This window comes from Oncorhynchus masou, chromosome 9 (assembly GCF_036934945.1).
Source record: "Oncorhynchus masou masou isolate Uvic2021 chromosome 9, UVic_Omas_1.1, whole genome shotgun sequence".
Classification (NCBI taxonomy): Eukaryota; Metazoa; Chordata; class Actinopteri; order Salmoniformes; family Salmonidae; genus Oncorhynchus; species Oncorhynchus masou.
Genome location: NC_088220.1, coordinates 9,057,758 through 9,070,849, shown reverse-complemented (window position 1 = coordinate 9,070,849; position 13,092 = coordinate 9,057,758). Strand labels below are relative to the sequence as shown.

Here is a 13,092-nt window from a genome sequence, read left to right as displayed (position 1 = left end):
TTAAGAGAGGGGGTGTGAGAGAGATGGGGGAAGTGAAGGAGAGGGGGGAGAGAGAGAGGGGGGGGCGTGAGAGAGAGAGAGAGGGGGGGAGAGATATTGAAAGAGCGCTGTCAAAAAAAAAACACCAGGTGGAAACATGTCAGCATTTTAGTTTTTAATAAAAGAGCACCACAAGATGAATTGAATATATTGTTACTGTGGTAATCTTTGTAAATCGCTGTAATTTGTCCTATTGTTTTTGAAGGCTTAGAACATATACTCAAAACCCACACGTCAACCCAGGACTGTGTTAGTGTGCACAAGACCAAGTTAAAACACAGCTGTCAGTTAAATGAATAGAGTTTGTGTTGTGTGTTTTTCAGGTGTTCTGGCTGTGAATGGCTCTTTAGACTTTGAGCGGTGTCGTGAATACTACCTGTCATTGGAGGGGACGAGAGGCAAGTCGACTCTGAGCGACATCACCATGGTGATTATCAACATCACGGATGTCAATGACAACACGCCCGTGTTCGCACAGCGAGACTACAGTGCTGACGTCTCAGAGGACCTGTCGCCTGGCGATGTGGTGATGCAGGTAGTTTTCCCTCTCAACTGTCACTTTAGAAACCAGTGATTGTAGTACACAATTCAATGTGCTCAAGCTTACTGTTTCCTCTCCTCTCTACCCCCTCTTCTCTCAACCCCCTCTCCTCTCTACCCCCTCTCCTCCCAACCCCCTCTCTTCTCAAACCCCTCTCATCTCAACCCCCTCTCCTCCCAACCCCCTCTCTTCTCAACCCCCTCTACTCCCAACCCCCTCTCCTCCCAACCCCCTCTCCTCCCAACCCCCTCTCCTCCCAACCCCTCTCATCTCAACCCCCTCTCATCTCAACCCCCTCTCATCTCAACCCCCTCTCTTCTCAACCCCCTCTCCTCCCAACCCCCTCTCCTCTCCTCTCCCCCTTTCCCCTCCTTCCCCCACTCCAAGGTGACAGCCATCGACCTGGATGGGCCGTTGAACAACCTCATCCACTATTCAATCTCCAGTGGAGACCCTCAGGGGCAGTTCAGCATCGACCCTCGCAGTGGAGAGGTCATAGTCAGGGCCACGCTGGACAGAGAGGAGGTGAGGAGGAGTGTGTGTGGGGGGGTAGTTTGTGCTTTTATATGGGGAAGGGATCACCTGGAATAAAGTTGGAAAGAAACTACTCAGAACAGGGTTCCCTGGAGATGAACTGTTGAAGCCCTTTGCTCTCCTAGGAGTTAAGAGAAAGCTAAGAGAAAGAAGTCAAGGAAGTCGTAGAACCCTGATATCCTGTATCTAACTGGTCTCTCTCCCTGTCCCAGATCACTCACTACTCTCTGACGGTCCAAGCAGCCGATGAGGGAGACCCTCCTCTGTCTACCGCGGTCCAAGTGACCTTGACCGTGTCCGATGTCAACGACAACCCACCTGTCTTCTCCCAGATTAAACACAACCTGGTCCTTCAGGTACCCTACACAGGCCACTTACCCTTTTCACACACACGCACGCACGCACAAACACACACACATATATATAGACACACACAGGCACACGCACACACACACACACACACACACACACACACACACACACACACACACACACACACACACACACACAGGCACACGCACACACACACACAGGCACACACACACACAGTTTCCCTCTCTCTCCCTCTGAAGAACCAATCAGGCGTGTGCCATCTATTGATTAATTACTGAAATAATGAATTGATCTGATTTATTATATTTGATGAATTTGTTTATGCCAGGGGCACTATTAAGGGTTAGAGAGACCCTTGAATGAACTTCATCAGTAGTCACCATTAACCGTTAATCCTATATCCACAATCTTAATCAACAGTCAATTACCATGTTGGCATTCTGAAACGTTGTTAAGCTCTGAGACATCAAGAACCCAATAAACTCAATACTACAAATAATGATTTAAAATGTTTTACGAGATAATGAGGTAGTTAACAGATACGCTATAGAGGGAAGGGATACAACACCGTTATTGAGGTTGAGTCTCCACAGGTCAAAATTAACTTCTGTACTCAACACAGGCAAATACAATAGTACATTCACAAGACTTTTGAGGATGAGATGGTCTTATTAAGAGAAAATGTGCGTGGGCTACATTAGCCACATAGGCATTCACAACCGTTGAAACTAAAGAGAGTTTCACCAACCAGGAATAGACAATGGGCTAGGCTATCAGTTAGCATCATTAGCCACATAGGCTTTCACAACCGTTGAAACTAAAGAGAGTTTCACCGACCAGGAATAGACAATGGGCTAGGCTATCAGTTAGCATCATTAGCCACATAGGCTTTCACAACCGTTGAAACTAAAGAGAGTTTCACCGACCAGGAATAGACAATGGGCTAGGCTATCAGTTAGCATCATTAGCCACATAGGCATTCACAACCGTTGAAACTAAAGAGAGTTTCACCGACCACGAATAGACAATGGGCTAGGCTATCAGTTAGCATCATTAGCCACATAGGCTTTCACAACCGTTGAAACTAAAGAGAGTTTCACCGACCACGAATAGACAATGGGCTAGGCTATCAGTTAGCATCATTAGCCACATAGGCATTCACAACCGTTGAAACTAAAGAGAGTTTCACCGACCAGGAATAGACAATGGGCTAGGCTATCAATTAGCATCCGGTGTGGAAAGTGCAGACAGAGACCGTATTGATCATTTGTTTGTAAATTCTACCTGCTGTCCTACAGCTACTCATTGACTTCCACCACGTTACACACACTTTCTTATTAGTAACGTAGCAACGTAACTTGTATGTCATTGTTGCCTCTCGGTGGGATTCCATTTAAGAGAGGATAAGTGGTTGGAGGATGGTTGTCAGTCAGGTGTATAAAACCAATTTGGCTATTTCAGTCACACCCGTTGCTGTGGCTGTTTTCCAGCCCCCTCAAACTGAGGGTGTGTGACTCTCGTCAATACGTGTTTCATTCAGCTACAGTATGAAATCAGCTCTATGCTTTTCCTCTCCGGCTGACTGTACACACCATCTACCTCCACTCTGTGTGTCTACAGACTGACTATACACACCATCTACCTCCACTCTGTGTGTCTACAGACTGACAGTACACACCATCTACCTCCACTCTGTGTGTCTACAGACTGACTATACACACCATCTACCTCCACTCTGTGTGTCTGTGGAGACTGACTGTACACACCATCTACCTCCACTCTGTGTGTCTACAGACTGACTATACACACCATCTACCTCCACTCTGTGTGTCTACAGACTGACTATACACACCATCTACCTCCACTCTGTGTGTCTACAGACTGACTATACACACCATCTACCTCCACTCTGTGTGTCTACAGACTGACTATACACACCATCTACCTCCACTCTGTGTGTCTACAGACTGACTATACACACCATCTACCTCCACTCTGTGTGTCTACAGACTGACTATACACACCATCTACCTCCACTCTGTGTGTCTACAGACTGACTATACACACCATCTGTGTGTCTACCTCCACTCTGTGTGTCTACAGACTGACTATACACACCATCTACCTCCACTCTGTGTGTCTACAGACTGACTATACACACCATCTACCTCCACTCTGTGTGTCTACAGACTGACTATACACACCATCTACCTCCACTCTGTGTGTCTACAGAGACTGACTATACACACCATCTACCTCCACTCTGTGTGTCTACAGAGACTGACTATACACACCATCTACCTCCACTCTGTGTGTCTGTGAGACTGACTATACACACCATCTACCTCCACTCTGTGTTTCTCTACCTCCACTCTGTGTTTCTGTGACTGACTATACACACCATCCCTCCACTCTGTGTTTCTGTGGAGACTGACTACACACCCACTCTGTGTTTCTACAGACTGACTATACACACCATCTACATCTACCTCCACTCTGTGTTTCTGTGGAGACTGACTCTACCTCCACACACCATCTACCTCCACTCTGTGTTTCTGTGGAGACTGACTATACACACCATCTACCTCCACTCTGTGTGTCTACAGAGACTGACTATACACACCATCTACCTCCACTCTGTGTGTCTGTGAGACTGACTATACACACCATCTACCTCCACTCTGTGTGTCTGTGGAGACTGACTATACACACCATCTACCTCCACTCTGTGTTTCTGTGTCTACAGACTGACTACTCTGTGTGTCTACAGACACCATCTACCTCCACTCTGTGTTTCTGTGGAGACTACAGAGACTGACTATACACACCATCTACCTCCACTCTGTGTGTCTGTGGAGACTGACTATACACACCATCTACCTCCACTCTGTGTTTCTGTGGAGACTGACTATACACACCATCTACCTCCACTCTGTGTTTCTGTGGAGACTGACTATACACACCATCTACCTCCACTCTGTGTGTCTGTGGAGACTGACTGTACACACCATCTACCTCCACTCTGTGTTTCTGTGGAGACTGACTATACACACCATCTACCTCCACTCTGTGTGTCTACAGACTGACTATACACACCATCTACCTCCACTCTGTGTGTTTCTGTGGAGACTGACTGTACACACCATCTACCTCCACTCTGTGTGTCTGTGGAGACTGACTGTACACACCATCTACCTCCACTCTGTGTTTCTGTGACTGACTGACACACCATCTACCTCCACTCTGTGTGTCTGTGGAGACTGACTGTACACACCATCTACCTCCACTCTGTGTTTCTGTGGAGACAGACTGACTATACACACCATCTACCTCCACTCTGTGTTTCTGTGGAGACTGACTGACTCTACCTCCACTCTGTGTTTCTGTGGAGACTGACTGTACACACCATCTACCTCCACTCTGTGTTTCTGTGGAGACTGACTATACACACCATCTACCTCCACTCTGTGTGTCTGTGGAGACTGACTGTACACACCATCTACCTCCACTCTGTGTTTCTGTGGAGACTGACTATACACACCATCTACCTCCACTCTGTGTTTCTGTGGAGACTGACTATACACACCATCTACCTCCATCTGTGTTTCTGTGGAGACTGACTCCACTCTGTGTTTCTGTGGAGACTGACTATACACACCATCTACCTCCACTCTGTGTGTCTGGAGACTGACTATACACACCATCTACCTCCACTCTGTGTTTCTGTGGAGACTGACTATACACACCATCTACCTCCACTCTGTGTTTCTGTGGAGACTGACTGTACACACCATCTACCTCCACTCTGTGTTTCTGTGGAGACTGACTATACACACCATCTACCTCCACTCTGTGTTTCTGTGGAGACTGACTATACACACCATCTACCTCCACTCTGTGTTTCTGTGGAGACTGACTGTACACACCATCTACCTCCACTCTGTGTGTCTGTGGAGACTGACTATACACACCATCTACCTCCACTCTGTGTGTCTGTGGAGACTGACTGTACACACCATCTACCTCCACTCTGTGTGTCTACAGAGACTGACTATACACACCATCTACCTCCACTCTGTGTTTCTGTGGAGACTGACTATACACACCATCTACCTCCACTCTGTGTTTCTGTGGAGACTGACTGACTCTACCTCCACACACCATCTACCTCCACTCTGTGTTTCTGTGGAGACTGACTGTACACACCATCTACCTCCACTCTGTGTTTCTGTCTGTGGAGACTGACTATACACACCATCTACCTCCACTCTGTGTTTCTGTGGAGACTGACTGATACACACCATCTACCTCCACTCTGTGTTTCTGTGGAGACTGACTATACACACCATCTACCTCCACTCTGTGTTTCTGTGGAGACTGACTGTACACACCATCTACCTCCACTCTGTGTTTCTGTGGAGACTGACTATACACACCATCTACCTCCACTCTGTGTTTCTGTGGAGACTGACTGACTACACACCATCTACCTCCACTCTGTGTGTCTACAGAGACTCAGTGTTTCTGACTATACACACCATCTACCTCCACTCTGTGTTTCTGTGGAGACTGACTATACACACCATCTACCTCCACTCTGTGTTTCTGTGGAGACTGACTGTACTCTACCTCCACTCTGTGTTTCTGTGGAGACTGACTATACACACCATCTACCTCCACTCTGTGTTTCTGTGGAGACTGACTATACACACCATCTACCTCCACTCTGTGTTTCTGTGGAGACTGACTGTACACACCATCTACCTCCACTCTGTGTTTCTGTGGAGACTGACTGTACACACCATCTACCTCCACTCTGTGTTTACTCCACTCTGTGTTTCTGAGACTGACTGTACACACCATCTACCTCCACTCTGTGTTTCTGTGGAGACTGACTGTACACACCATCTACCTCCACTCTGTGTGTCTACAGAGACTGACTGTACACACCATCTACCTCCACTCTGTGTTTCTGTGGAGACTGACTGTACACACCATGTTTCTGTGGAGACTGACCTCCACTCTGTGTTTCTGTGGAGACTGACTGTACACACCATCTACCTCCACTCTGTGTGTCTACAGACTGACTGTACACACCATCTACCTCCACTCTGTGTTTCTGTGGAGACTGACTGTACACACCATCTACCTCCACTCTGTGTTTCTGTGGAGACTGACTATACACACCATCTACCTCCACTCTGTGTTTCTGTGGAGACTGACTATACACACCATCTACCTCCACTCTGTGTTTCTGTGGAGACTGACTATACACACCATCTACCTCCACTCTGTGTTTCTGTGGAGACTGACTATACACACCATCTACCTCCACTCTGTGTTTCTGTGGAGACTGACTATACACACCATCTACCTCCACTCTGTGTTTCTGTGGAGACTGACTGTACACACCATCTACCTCCACTCTGTGTGTCTGTGGAGACTGACTATACACACCATCTACCTCCACTCTGTGTGTCTGTGGAGACTGACTATACACACCATCTACCTCCACTCTGTGTTTCTGTGGAGACTGACTGTACACACCATCTACCTCCACTCTGTGTTTCTGTGGAGACTGACTATACACACCATCTACCTCCACTCTGTGTGTCTGTGGAGACTGACTATACACACCATCTACCTCCACTCTGTGTTTCTGTGGAGACTGACTCCACTCTGTGTGTCTGTGGAGACTGACTATCTACCTCCACTCTGTGTTTCTGTGGAGACTGTACTCTACCTCCACTCTGTGTTTCTGTGGAGACTGACTATACACACCATCTACCTCCACTCTGTGTTTCTGTGGAGACTGACTATACACACCATCTACCTCCACTCTGTGTTTCTGTGGAGACTGACTATACACACCATCTACCTCCACTCTGTGTTTCTGTGGAGACTGACTGTACACACCATCTACCTCCACTCTGTGTTTCTGTGGAGACTGACTATACACACCATCTACCTCCACTCTGTGTTTCTACAGAGTCTGACTGTACACATCCATCTACTGTACTCCACTCTGTGTTTCTGTGGAGACTGACTATACACACCATCTACCTCCACTCTGTGTTTCTACAGAGTCTGACTGTACACACCATCTACCTCCACTCTGTGTTTCTGTAGAGACTGACTGTACACACCATCTACCTCCACTCTGTGTTTCTGTGGAGACTGACTGTACACACCATCTACCTCCACTCTGTGTTTCTGTGGAGACTGACTGTACACACCATCTACCTCCACTCTGTGTTTCTGTGGAGACTGACTATACACACCATCTACCTCCACTCTGTGTTTCTGTGGAGACTGACTGTACACACCATCTACCTCCACTCTGTGTTTCTGTGGAGACTGACTATACACACCATCTACCTCCACTCTGTGTTTCTGTGGAGACTGACTGTACACACCATCTACCTCCACTCTGTGTTTCTGTGGAGACTGACTGTACACACCATCTACCTCCACTCTGTGTTTCTGTGGAGACTGACTATACACACCATCTACCTCCACTCTGTGTTTGTGAGACTGACTGTAGTTTCTGACTGACTACACACCATCTACCTCCACTCTGTGTTTCTGTGGAGACTGACTGTACACACCATCTACCTCCACTCTGTGTTTCTGTGGAGACTGACTATACACACCATCTCCACTCCACTCTGTGTTTCTGTGGAGACTGACTATACACACCATCTACCTCCACTCTGTGTTTCTGTGGAGACTGACTATACACACCATCTACCTCCACTCTGTGTTTCTGTGGAGACTGACTGTACACACCATCTACCTCCACTCTGTGTTTCTGTGGAGACTGACTGTACACACCATCTACCTCCACTCTGTGTTTCTGTGGAGACTGACTATACACACCATCTACCTCCACTCTGTGTGTCTGTGGAGACTGACTATACACACCATCTACCTCCACTCTGTGTTTCTGTGGAGACTGACTGTACACACCATCTACCTCCACTCTGTGTTTCTGTGGAGACTGACTGTACACACCATCTACCTCCACTCTGTGTTTCTGTGGAGACTGACTGTACACACCATCTACCTCCACTCTGTGTTTCTGTGGAGACTGACTATACACACCATCTACCTCCACTCTGTGTCTACAGAGTGTGTCTGTGACTGACTACACACCATCTACCTCCACTCTGTGTCTGTGGAGTCTGACTATACACACCATCTACCTCCACTCTGTGTGTCTACAGAAACTGACTGTACACACCATCTACCTCCACTCTGTGTGTCTGTGGAGACTGACTATACACACCATCTACCTCCACTCTGTGTTTCTGTGGAGACTGACTGTACACACCATCTACCTCCACTCTGTGTTTCTGTGGAGACTGACTATACACACCATCTACCTCCACTCTGTGTGTCTACCTCCACTCTGTGTTTCTGTGGAGACTGACTGTACCATCACCATCTACCTCCACTCTGTGTGTCTACAGAGACTGACTATACACACCATCTACCTCCACTCTGTGTTTCTGTGGAGACTGACTGTACACACCATCTACCTCCACTCTGTGTGTCTGTGGAGACTGACTATACACACCATCTACCTCCACTCTGACTGACTGTACACACCATCTACCTCCACTCTGTGTTTCTGTGGAGACTGACTGTACACACCATCTACCTCCACTCTGTGTGTCTACAGACTGACTGTACACACCATCTACCTCCACTCTGTGTTTCTGTGGAGGCTGACTATACACACCATCTACCTCCACTCTGTGTTTCTGTGGAGACTGACAGAGTGTTTCTGTGGACTGACTACACACCATCTACCTCCACTCTGTGTGTCTGTGGAGACTGACTGTACACACCATCTACCTCCACTCTGTGTGTCTCTACCTCCAGAGACTGACTATACACACCATCTACCTCCACTCTGTGTTTCTGTGGAGACTGACTGTACACACCATCTACCTCCACTCTGTGTTTCTGTGGAGACTGACTGTACACACCATCTACCTCCACTCTGTGTTTCTGTGGAGACTGACTATACACACCATCTACCTCCACTCTGTGTTTCTACAGAGTCTGACTGTACACACCATCTACCTCCACTCTGTGTTTCTGTGGAGACTGACTATACACACCATCTACCTCCACTCTGTGTTTCTACAGAGTCTGACTGTACACACCATCTACCTCCACTCTGTGTTTCTACAGAGTCTGACTGTACACACCATCTACCTCCACTCTGTGTGTCTGTGGAGTCTGACTGACTACCTCCACACCATCTACCTCCACTCTGTGTGTCTGTGGAGGCTGAGTGTTTCTGACTATACACACCATCTACCTCCACTCTGTGTGTCTACAGTCTGACTATACACACCATCTACCTCCACTCTGTGTTTCTGTGTGTCTACAGAGTCTGACTATACACACCATCTACCTCCACTCTGTGTTTCTGTGGAGACTGACTGTACACACCATCTACCTCCACTCTGTGTGTCTGACAGAGTGTTTCTGACTATACACACCATCTACCTCCACTCTGTGTGTCTGACTATACACACCATCTACCTCCACTCTGTGTTTCTGAGTCTGACTATACACACCATCTACCTCCACTCTGTGTGTCTACAGAGTCTGACTATACACACCATCTACCTCCACTCTGTGTGTCTACAGAGTCTGACTATACACACCATCTACCTCCACTCTGTGTTTCTACAGAGTGTTTCTGTGGAGTGACTGTACACACCATCTACCTCCACTCTGTGTGTCTGACAGAGTCTGACTGACTACACACCATCTACCTCCACTCTGTGTGTCTGTGGAGAGCTGACTGTACACACCATCTACCTCCACTCTGTGTGTCTGTGGAGACTGACTCTGACTATACACACCATCTACCTCCACTCTGTGTGTCTGTGGAGACTGACTGTACACACCATCTACCTCCACTCTGTGTGTCTACAGAGTCTGACTATACACACCATCTACCTCCACTCTGTGTGTCCATCTACACTCTGTGTTTCTGTGGAGACTCTTTCAAGCCATGGTTCAAAATCCTTGTGTTTCTGTGGAAAATATCTTCATCTGGGATTGATTGAGTTTACCTGTGTTTCTGTAATGGATTCAACTGTGGAAACCACCATCTACACTCCATCTGTGTTTCACTCCAGGCAGACTAGAGCAAACTGTTCATCTACCTCCATTTCAGATTTCAAATAGTATTTCCACTCTGTGTTTGTGTGAAAATGTGTTTCTGTGGACCATTATGTTGAATGACTAACACCATCTACCTCCACTAATCAACTCTGGGAGACCTGTATTTTCATCAATCTGACTCCATCTATTATGTGACTAAACTCACCATCTACCTCCCTCTGTGTTTCTGTTCTGACTTCAAACACCATTTCCACTCTGTCATGACTATACCACCATCTACCTCCACTCTGTGTGACTCTATTGAACATGTGTCTTGTGTTTCTGTACGAGTGACTATACACACCATCTACCTCCACTAAGACTATACTTGTTTTCTGTGGAGACTGACTGTACTCTACCTTTCTGTGTTTCTGTGGAAAAACTCTACCTCCACTCTGTGTTTCTGTGTGACTACAATCTACCTCCACTCTGTGTTTCTGTGGAACTGACTGCATTTCCACTCTGTGTTTCTGTGGAGACTGACTGTACAGTGTTTCTACAGTACTATACACACCATCCTCCACTCTGTGTGTCTACCTGTTGTACCTCCACTCTGTGTGTCTACAGAGTCTGACTATACAACAGCTACCTCCACTCTGTGTTTCTGTGGAGACTGACTGTACACACCATCTACCTCCACTCTGTGTTTCTGTGGAGACTGACTGTACAATCTACTCCAGTGTTTCATTATAATTTATTGAGGCTGTGGAGCTGATCACACCATCTACCTCCACTCTGTTGTGAACCCAATCTACCTCCACTGCTGTGTGTCAGTGTCTGACTATACACACCATCTACCTCCACTCTGTGTGTCTATGTACTAAATTAGGAGCACAATGTGGCAATCAAACAATCTACCTCCACTCTGTGTCTGTAAAACAAGGAGTCTGACTATACATTTACTCAATTTAACTCTAGTGTTTCTGTGGAGCTGACAGGTGGACACACCATCTACCTCCACTCTGTGTTTCTGTGGAGCCTCTAGTGGTCTAGAGTGTGAGTGTTTCTGTGGAGACTGACTGGTTTCTGTAGCCTAGTGGTTAGAGTGTAGAGCGTACAGGGTAGACCTAGTGGTTCTAGAGTGTGTGTCTACAGAGTCTGACTGTAGCCCATCTACCTGGTTAGAGTCTGTAGATACGTGTTTCAGGGACTAGCCACCATCTACCTCCACTCTGTGGTTAGAGTGTGAGGGCAACAGTGTAGCCTAGTGGTTAGAATGTGAGGGTGGCAGGACTATAGCACTAGTGGTTAGAGTACACACCATAGAGGCGGCAGGTAGCCTCCAGTGGTTAGAGTGTAGAGTCTGAGGGTAGCCTAGTGGTTAGAGTGTAGAGGCTGCTGTACACACCATCTACCTGGTTAGAGGCTGTGTAGACCTCCACTCTGTGCAGGGAGTCTGACTAGCCTAGTGGTTAGAGTGTGTCTACAGAGTCTGACTAGGGTAGCCTAGTGGTTAGAGAGTCTGACTGTAGACTCTGTGTGTCTGTGGAGGGACTATACCTCTACCTGGTTTCTGTGGAGACTGACTGTACAGTCTGTCTACAGAGTCTGACTAGCACTAGAGGTTAGAGTGTGAGGTGTGACAGGGACTAGCCTAGTGGTTAGAGATGTGAGGTGGTCAGGGTAGTCATCTACTAGTGGTTAGAGTGTAGAGGCGGCAGGTAGCTAGTGGTTAGAGTGTGAGGGTGACAGGGTACCTAGTGTCTGTTAGAGTCTGACTATGACACCATCTACCTCCACTCTGTGCTACAGAGTCTGACTATACATACCCTAGTGGTTAGAGTCTGTGAGGGTGGCAGGGTAGCCTAGTGGTTCTACAGAGTCTGTGAGGGTGTGTCTACAGAGTCTGTAGCCTAGTGGTTAGACTATACACACCATCTACCTACACTCTGTGCAGGGTAGCCTAGTGGTTAGAGTCTGTAGAGACGGCAGGGTAGCCTCCACTCTGTGGTTAGAGTGTAGAGTGTTTCTGCGGCAGGGTAGCCTAGTGGTTAGAGTGTGAGGACTATACATACCATCAGGTGTCTACAGCCTAGTGGTTCTAGAGTCTGACTATACACCGGCAGGGTCCTAGTGGTTAGTGTGTAGTGGAGGCGGCAGGGTAGCCTAGTGGTTAGACTCTTTCAAGCCATGGTTCAAAATCCTTTAAAATACCTATTGATGGTAAATGGATTCAACTAGAGCACTCCAGGCAGACTAGGGTTCAACCTCAGATTTCAAATAGTAGAACCTTAGAAAATGTACCATGTTGAATATAATCAACTATTTTCATCAATCTGACATTATTATGGACTAAACTCAACAGGCCCTGTGGTTCTATTCAAAGCCTTTCTGTCATCACCACCTAGTAGTGTGACTCTATTGAACATGTGTCTTTCTTGTATGGTTATTCAATTATTAAGAGACTTGTTTTTTCATACTTTTTAAAAACTCTGCGTTGCTGGTTAAAACGCTCG

General features: G+C 47.1%; 1 protein-coding gene across 1 annotated transcript in view; it reads left to right on the top strand.

Annotated features, from left to right (window-relative positions):
* Nucleotides 1-13,092, top strand: part of LOC135545485 (protocadherin Fat 2-like) — an 83,763-nt gene that overhangs the window by 45,865 nt on the left and 24,806 nt on the right. Inside the window, 3 exon segments of the mRNA XM_064973116.1 lie at nt 363-574; nt 968-1,105; nt 1,327-1,470. Coding sequence (XP_064829188.1) covers nt 363-574; nt 968-1,105; nt 1,327-1,470 — 494 coding nt within the window.